Source organism: Arachis ipaensis, chromosome B03 (genome assembly GCF_000816755.2).
Source record: "Arachis ipaensis cultivar K30076 chromosome B03, Araip1.1, whole genome shotgun sequence".
NCBI classification, from domain to species: Eukaryota; Viridiplantae; Streptophyta; class Magnoliopsida; order Fabales; family Fabaceae; genus Arachis; species Arachis ipaensis.
This window is the reverse complement of record NC_029787.2, coordinates 43672951-43682078: the sequence shown is the minus strand read 5'-3', so window position 1 is coordinate 43682078 and position 9128 is coordinate 43672951. Positions and strand designations below refer to the sequence as shown.

Here is a 9128-nt window from a genome sequence, read left to right as displayed (position 1 = left end):
TCGTAATAGATCAATGATGAGATGCACTTAGCAAGTGTGGATATTACAACATTTTTAACATAATCCCTTAGCTAAACCAGCAATACTTATTATTGTTGTTTAAGCCTAGTTTAATTAAAAAATATACATGATCGTATTGGATGAAATCCCATCTTATGAAATATTAAAACTCCACAAATGGTTCGGACTAGGCAAGACTAAAACCATGACAATAATAGAGCAGTAACAAATCTCAACTGTTCATAAATTAAATAACTTTGAAAATCAATTAGCTATGAAACTGACATGGGCTTATCCTTACCCACATCTGTACTGGTTGATTAAAATGAATCTCAGCAAGGTACTCCATGTCAGGGTCTGCTCTGATCCATAACAAAGGGGACTCTGTACTGTTACATCAGATAAAGATGTCAGAAACTAAAAACAAAATAAGAAATTAAAATTATAAAAAAGGGAACCCAAGATACCTGGAGCGTACATCCATGGAAGGTACATCACCATTATCATCAGAACCATCTAGTTTTAGACCTTTCTTAGGCTTCTGAAAACGTCTAGCAGCAAGCTTAGAGTGGCACTGTATTTCTAATAGTTGCCATGCTTCTCCAGCCATTGGTAGAATTGGATGGTCATACATTCCATCAAGTTCATATACCCTGATACTCATCATCCCTGGCCATCCACTGTCACCATCTCTATTTTCAGTATTTGGATTAATATCAAGAGCTGATGTACTTGACGTCTGTGATGCTGTGCATCCCCTCAATACAGCCAATTCAACAATATTCTTCCTTTTATTATAGGAAAATCCCATCCTTAGCAATAGCAAACAGTAACTCATCAGAATATGAATAAAGGAATCATACCAAAAATGAAATATAAAAAGCAATAAGTGAATCATTATTTTATACCTTAAAATAGGGCATCCACATGAACCAACCCACCGAGGGAAGAAATCTTTAAGAAATGGTCGTTCAAGATTTCCAACCTTATTGGCAAAATGCCGAAACTGCATATCAAAACATACCAGTATACTAAATTCAACTGACCTAGAACTCATTATTTGTAAATGAACTAATCTTTAAACACATCTAAATCTAGAAAAGGTTTTTAGAATTTCACGGTTTAATGTGCCAGAAGCAATTACCTCCTTAGTACTAAGAGTCTTCACAGAACGTGTTTTATCTTGAGCACGAGAAACTACTGTTTGCAAAATCTGGAAATTTTTAAACAGAAACAGTAATAGTAATCGTCAAACCCCTCATTCAATATTAAAAAATTAAAACACAAGCAACACAGAAAAAAGATGCAGATTATGAATAATGGGAGGTGAGAAATGCAAGGAACTACAAGTAAAGATAAAAGGTCTCCGTGGACACACAACCTATCCTAGCTTATATGTAACTTCAGGACATATGCATAATGATCAGAGCTGACAAAAGTACACAATTACTGATTTCATCTGTTTCAGTATTTTACTACAAACATCCACACAAGCTCTTCTTTTGGGTGAAATCTTTTGAAAAGGATCTATGTTGTGGGCACTGGGCAAGCATGGCCTTCAGCAAGATCCCATCCCCCCAGACTAGGAAGGCACATGGGGATCAGCTATAGTGTTTATTGGGGACAGCTGCTCCATGCAACTATATCGGATTGAGTACTATGGAATATGGTAAAACATAATGAGTAAAGCACTATTCAGAAGCACAAGTTGAGAAAATGCCAAGGAATCTCACTCTACGGAAAGATTCAGGACCCATCTGCTTTTCCAGCATCTGAAGAATTGCCACCTGAACAAAATATGAATCATGTGTTACAATACTAAACAATCAAACACAATGTTGTATTGGTGAAATGCTATATGATTAAACGGGATTGAAGATAAAAGAGGGATTGAAGATAAAAGAGGAACGGAATAACTCACAGCTTTCCATGATCTTATTTTTCCATACAAACCCATACAGTGTGTCCCATATAAATCCTTACAAGAAGCTGAACAGCTCAAAGCTGTGGCTCCACTACTATCGACTTTACAGACAGCGCAGTTTGCCTGTAGATTGATTTATACATAAGCATACAAAAAGAAAATGTAATTAACATACTATCCGGTTCACATTTTCATCTCAGGAAGTTCACTTCTGCATTTTCTTACTTAAAATGACAGACAACAAAGTTTAATCATAGCAATTGGAAAAACAAAAAATGTTGAATTAGAATGAAATCAAATTGCTGTTTGCTACTGAAAAAAGTCAAGATATGTCAAAATAGAAGAAAATTCTAGTATGAAATCTGGATTCATTATCAGGCATTTGAATCAAAACAGTTTCAGAAAATTAAGAACAAGCATGCACCTCCCAGCAGCAATTTTAGAATAAAAGATTTGGGACAACCTTTAAAGTGTGTATTTTCATTAATTGTCTTGTCTCAGCTCAATATGCTAGGTGAATAAATTAGCCTTTGTACAGATCAGACTATCCCAAAAGTTAACACAAACCTTGTATCTACGATACCGCGCCTCATTATTTCCCAAATGTTTCTTAATAAAAAAATCTGTCAAGAAACCAGAAAGCCCGTCCAAAAGCCATTCTGAAAATAAGCATTCAGCCATAAGTTGGAGAAAACAGGTTTTCTACAAAATCGACAATGAATCAGAAACTGAACAAGCAATAGGACAATATTTGGTAAGTACTAAGTTACCATCATCTGGTCCCTCGGGAGTGATATATACACCAAACCATTGTCTTGCAAGAGCATATGCAAGTTTTATCCTTGTATCAATGGTCTGTCAGAACAAACACTAGTGCTGATCAATAAGCATGCAAAACAGCCAAACTTCATGCAGGAAATTCACGTGTGAAAGGAAAAACAGTTCACCATTTCCTCAAAAGAATCTGATTAAAAAAAAAGGGAACAAAAGAAGTATAATAGTAAGCTAACCTGGTCGATAAGCTTTTCATCAAACAAAACTTGAGAACTAAATATATTCATAGATGCTCCTAAACTCATTGAAGAAACTGCCATCTCTGGCTCTATGAAAACTTGTTTATAAGAGTTAAATGGGAAGTCTGCAGAAAGATAATCCTTATAGCAGCTGCTCGCCAATAAAAATAAAAACATCCAATCATTATACAAATTAAAAAACTATATATATTTCAGGCAAGAAAATTGCTAGTATCGCAAGTTAAACCTGAAGGCACTATGAAAATATTCCACTGTATTCCGCATCTTTGACAGATTAGGTAGCAAACACATATGTGATATAAGACTGAATTGGTGATCAGGAAGAATTTCAAATGGGGCTACAGCCAATGATATCCACCTTGCAGCAACTGGAACATCCAATTTATATACATATGTTTTCCGAGGAGGATTATCCTTGCTTAAAACCTGAACAAGAAAGGAGATTCAAACATACAGATTTAACAGTGCAACGCATACAAGATAGAGATAGTTTCTTCGAACAAAGGAAGACAATTTCGAGTGAAATCTAGGAAGAAGGGATCATCTAAAACATAAAAGGTCAGAGAACAGGGTATCATGTATAGTTATCTCATTGAATGAACTAGCAGTTTGTCTTTTCTTTTCCATTCTGTTTATTAATTGGAGAAGTAATAATCCATAAATTATTAAGTGGAAGTTTCGGATGCGATAGTTTTGGAGAAATGAAGAGAGAGAAAGTGTGTGTGTTTGAGAGAGAGAGAGTGAGAGAGAGAGACTAAGTGAGAGAATCTGAATCTGTATTACGATTATTGTTACTTTGTCTTGTGCTCAGTTCACTCTATATATAGAAGTACAGCTCAGGGGCAGAGAAGTCATTCCAATCTTAAGTTAGTTTCACTTTCTCTAACTGATCTAACTAATTCTGAACTGCCTACACCTTCTAAAACTAAGGCTCAGCTCACTCAATTAGGATGTAAGGCTTTTTTACAATTTTAATCATTGTGGTTCTGGTCTAAGGTAGCATCAATCAAAGAAAAATATCAACAGAAATAACATTCTTTTCCATCACAGAGAAAAGGAAATCTCACTTTCCCCTTTTATTTGTGTGTCATGGAAGCTGTACACACAGTGTTAAGCTGCTTCATAATATTGTGAAAGCTAAATGTGATCTTCAAAGGCAAGAGAAAAATCATGAAACTAAAAAAGGCATGCCTCATAGGAACCACAGTTTAATAAATCCTCAACCCTAGAGATGCATGCGGTGAGCATGGATTGAACATGCAACCTTCAGATCTTCAATCTGACGCTCTCCCAACTAAGCTATCACCGCAATTAATGCACCACCAGCAGTGCAGAGTTGTATTCTGTTGCAATTGAGAGTCATAGCTATATATATGGCTGAGTGAAGGTAACCCACAAATCATACACCACCCAGAGTTATACCATGATGACGATTTGTTTAGAACATATTATCCCAAGAAAAAGACAAACAAGAAAGAAGAAAGAATGAAGGTTGTACTCAATCCAATCCAAATAGGAAGAGGAGAAAAATGAAAAATTTTCTGTAGTCTCAATCCTCAGATTTTTTACATCAGGCAATCCACAATCCAACATATACGATTACATGCATCTCATGACAGATTGCAGTTCCTTCTTAAAGCTGAAATTCCATCTTAAAGCTATTTCAAGAATCTAATAAACAAATATTGAAAAGTTGGAGAACCACAATATCCAATATACAAAACAAAGTTCCAGCAGCATATTTCCCTGTCCTACCAGACACATCATAAAATTCAACGCAATTAGGTTGCGGAAAAGTGTCCCCACTCATCACCGTATGAATGGAAGAAACAATTCCAACACCGTAACCAACTACTTCTTTCAGTTTTCGAATTTCTGCGAGTACTTAAGTTTATCCCATTTTACAAATCTTAGGTTCTTTCAATGAAGCCTACAACTATGGCAACAAAGCCTTTTTTCAACTAGGTAGGTACAGGTGACTAGATAAACTAAATGGCGTCTTTTGTGTCCTAGCATAAACTGTAACATATCCAAATATAAGCCATTAAATTGTAAGTTATTTTTCATAATACCTTCACACACTCAGTGTCCATTGTTGGGAAAGAAAAATATCATAATTGACAACTTGAAATCCAAAAGAAAGCTACAAACGCTTGCAAGTTGCAACAAAATAACATTCTTAAACATTATAAACTTGTGAAAATCAGTATAAAACATACTTTCAGAACTAGAATCCCAAAACATAAAATATCATTCATCACTACCTGGTATAGCAAGCTTCCGGTACTAACAGCCACAAGATTGTGTGCTACAGTGAACTCCAGGTCGTAGCTGGAAATAAAAAAAAATAATAATAAATTTAAAAAATGCTTGGAGATGATTAAGTAATTAAAAGCATTATGCATTGCCCTGCTATTATCATACCAACATCGCTGTGAATTGTCGTCTATACAAGGGAACCAGCACCTCGCTCTCCTAATCTGGTTATCAGTGTGAAGAACATTATCTTTGAAATGTATCCCTGTCTCCGCCTTCTCTATCCAATAGTTAATACGAACGACTCTTACATTCTGCACCCAACATCAACCTACATCAGAAAACACAAATAGTAAACCTCCCCACAAACAACTCATTTCCCGCATTCTACCACCATATTCCAGTTAAAAGCTATGTTATCCACTACTTTATAGTAGTCCATACTTTACAATAAGCAGGCATACAAGTGTCACACACAATTTTTTTATTTTATTTTATTTATTTTTTAAAAAAGGGGACAATAAGAAGAAAATCGAACACAAAATCAATCATGGGGACCCATTATAAATACATCCGTACATACAAAATATAGAACACAACGTTCAACATTTTTTGCATTTCTATTAACTTGGGCACATAGCTAACTCAACACACTACTACAGAGTACACACGTGGCAAGCACATATCAAACCCAATGTATGTCCATTTACTCATGTCACTCCAAATTACATAAATATTTACAGCATATATAGTTTCACTAAACTTTCAAAATTGTTCAGCATCCAAGAATAATAGAGACGATAATAATATACGCACCCATGTGCAATGAGACTTAGACTCAACAAAGGAATGAAACCCATTTTCAGAGACCGGCTGCTGCTCGAGCCGTTCACTCTCAGCCTTGGCCGGCTTGCAACGGTTAATGAGCAAATTCGGCACCAGCTCCTTCTCCAGAGCAGACAAGTACACTGAGCCGGCAGCGTCAGCAGCCGAGGCAGGCGAATCGACGGAGCTCCACCTCCTGTCATCGTCCTCCGCCTGCTGCTGGTGCTGCTGAGGATAATACTCGAACTCAGTGGGCTCACCGTCAACGGAAACACTCTCAATCCCCAAATTCTCAGCGTGCAGGCCAACGATCCCAATCTCCGGCACGGCAATCTCCAATTCAGTATACCTGCAGCTCAAAAAGCCACAACAAAATAAAAAACTAAAAAAGAAAGAAAGAAAGAAAGAGAACCCCTCGCTCGAATCTAATCAAATCTAAGTTGAAGGGGAACCACGAGAACAAGAAAACCTAATCAAGAACCGCAAGCAGAGAACATTTGTAGTTGAGAGGAGAAACGGGAGGAGAAAGGGAAGTGAACTGACCCGTAGAGGAGGCGTTTGTGGAGGTCGATGGAGAGGCAGAGCTTCTGGTGGTGAACTAGGGCGCCGGAATTCTCGGGTTTAGGGTCCTCGTTCTTTGGCTTACGAGGCTTCGCCATGACACGGAGACAGAGAAAGAAAAAGAGAATCGATCTTCTTCCTCTGTGTATTATTAACGCTGTGCTGTGCTGTGTGGTTCGAGTTTTGAAGAGAGAGAAAGATCAGCGATTTTTTGGGCACTGGGATGCTCGGATAAATTATTTACGAAATCTAAATTAGTCATTCAAAATATAAAAAATATATGGTCAAGATCTATTCATATAATAAAAAGTATAATGTTATTGAATATACATATGTTTAGATGTAACTTGTAATATTATTTTATTAATTAGGGTATGAATGTAATTCATTCAAATATTTTATGCACACTAAATAATTTCTCTTGAAATAGAATAATATGTTCATCAAACCTCATTTCATTTGACTCTGCTTCATTAATTTCTATCAACCTAAAGATAGCCTTATGCCATGGATGTTTAAGAGTGAATGGAATGTTATACCAAAAAGAAAAGAGCAATGTAATATATTTATGTCATCAACTATGATCCTTAAAAATTTCAACCAACATTAAATTTTCTTTCTGAAATATATTTAATTAAAAATTATAGAATGTTAGTGAGGGGCAAATTAAGAATGTCTGATTTAATTTAATTCCTTAAAGCTAATTTATATAAAGAGGAATTCTAAAAACATAATAAAATTTATTATTTTTATCAGTAATTAACTATTAATGTTTAAAAATATAAATTGAAATATATATTGCTAAAAAAAACTAGATTAATGAGTAATACAAATAATAAATTCAGATGACCTTTACCATTTTCTCTTGTATAAAATGCAGTGTTTTACAAAATGCATCTTGTTTGAACATCTCGGATAAGAGATTCTCCTTGAACAATGAAGAGCACGTCACTACCAACAATCTAACCAGAAAACCCTTCAAAACCCTCTTCGGAAACCCTAAAACCCTCAGCGACTATGGTTGACCACTACAACAAGTACGAACCCTTCTTTCTCACTCTCTCTCTTCCAAGTTTGGAACTGTACTAATTAATTCCACTTAAAAGTTGTTTACTATTTTAGGTATTTTTCAATTTCACTGAGAGTTGTTTGTGTGTGTGAATTTTGTGCTCAGGCTTGTTAAATTAATGGCGAGGGCTTTCTACGATGACCTAACGAGCAAAGGTGATAATCAGCCCAAGACCGGAAGAACCGATAACAGAGGAATCGCTGTGGTGGTGCTCGATGCCCTCACCAGGTTCCATTTTTTTTTTCTCTGAAGACCCTTACTTCGTGTTAAATTCCGTTGAAACCGGTGGAATTTAGACTTGGTTGAATCGATATTCAGTTATAAAATTAGTAAAAAGAACTTGGAGATAATGGAGTTTGCTTTTATATGAAAATTTTAAAATAAAAATAAAAACTGAAAAGGTGTATAATGTTAGTTTGCATCGTTGCATGGACCAGTGCACAGTGAAACTAGGCTAGTTAAGTTTCGTGAAGTCTGGATTTGGTTTTGAACTTCAAATCGGGGATGGTAAGGAAGTGTGGTTATGATACTGAAGTCAACAGGGGTAAACTCATTTGAATTGTAAAGTGAACTTGCGATACTGGAATTTTCATTTTTAATATTTTCTCAGTGTGATGGGCTAAATGCTGCTAATTTTCCTGGAATAGTGCTGCACAATGAAACTGACATAGTTAGGTTTCATGAAACCAACAATTTGATTTTTGAGCTTGAGATTCAGATGTGAGGAAATGCAAGAATGATATTGGTTGAACTTGATGTATGTAATTGTAAAGGTAGAACGTGCATTTGTTCATTTGTTTGGGTTTTCATTGAACTGCTCTACTGCTCCAGACGACAATGGGTTAGAGAAGAAGACTTGGCAAAGGACCTCAAACTGCATACAAAACAACTTCGGCGGATCTTGCGGTTTTTTGAAGAAGAAAAGATCATTACCCGAGATCATAGGAGAGAGGTAATTGTTTGGTTCTATCCGTTGATTGGTGGCATTTTATGAATTGGTAATAGGAGAGGCAACTAATATAAGCTTATAGCAATGTAAAATTCTCTCTTCATCAGAATCATCGTGTGTTTTCTATTTATCACCTTAAAAATTAATTATGGATAATGCTTATTCCTGGTGCTTATATGGAGCCTATACTGCGTGAACATTTAAGCTGTTGCAAATATGACTTGATTTAGTTATATCTTTACATTTTGTATTTGATGTTTCCCATAATCTTGACATTGTAAAGATGTGAAAGGATTTTTTTATTTGGGATCATGTGATTGTGTTTTTTTTCTTTACCATGATTGTTGTTTTGCTTCTATCGTGCCATCTTTCTCTTCTTCTTTTTTCCCCTTCAAAATTTGTATTTTCTTATAGTATTCTCTAGACCTCGAATAATGAAGAGTAGCTATGTTCTTTTAAGATTATTATTTTAGAGGATTTATCATTTTGTTTGTTGCCTCTAAGATCTAA

At 35.6% G+C, this 9128-nt stretch overlaps 2 protein-coding genes and 1 non-coding gene across 3 annotated transcripts in view; 1 reads left to right on the top strand and 2 right to left on the bottom strand.

Moving 5' to 3' along the window:
- Positions 1-6826, bottom strand: part of LOC107630409 (transcription initiation factor TFIID subunit 2) — a 13642-nt gene extending 6816 nt beyond the window's left edge. Inside the window, exons 1-14 of the mRNA XM_021118842.1 lie at positions 6583-6826; positions 6031-6388; positions 5383-5528; positions 5223-5289; positions 3185-3384; positions 2935-3088; positions 2695-2779; positions 2492-2583; positions 1922-2047; positions 1734-1787; positions 1145-1213; positions 909-1006; positions 468-812; positions 302-389 (exon numbers count right to left, since the gene is read on the bottom strand). Of these exons, the coding sequence (XP_020974501.1) occupies positions 302-389; positions 468-812; positions 909-1006; positions 1145-1213; positions 1734-1787; positions 1922-2047; positions 2492-2583; positions 2695-2779; positions 2935-3088; positions 3185-3384; positions 5223-5289; positions 5383-5528; positions 6031-6388; positions 6583-6698 (1998 nt within the window). The 5' untranslated portion in view covers positions 6699-6826. The remainder of the gene's footprint in view (positions 1-301; positions 390-467; positions 813-908; positions 1007-1144; positions 1214-1733; positions 1788-1921; positions 2048-2491; positions 2584-2694; positions 2780-2934; positions 3089-3184; positions 3385-5222; positions 5290-5382; positions 5529-6030; positions 6389-6582) is intronic.
- TRNAF-GAA lies at positions 4195-4267 on the bottom strand. Its single transcript has one exon. It is a non-coding gene; the product is annotated as a tRNA-Phe (tRNA).
- LOC107630411 (general transcription factor IIE subunit 1) overlaps positions 7477-9128 on the top strand; it is a 5996-nt gene continuing 4344 nt past the window's right edge. The window contains exons 1-3 of the mRNA XM_016333521.2: positions 7477-7637; positions 7775-7897; positions 8501-8621. Of these exons, the coding sequence (XP_016189007.1) occupies positions 7618-7637; positions 7775-7897; positions 8501-8621 (264 nt within the window). The 5' untranslated portion in view covers positions 7477-7617. The remainder of the gene's footprint in view (positions 7638-7774; positions 7898-8500; positions 8622-9128) is intronic.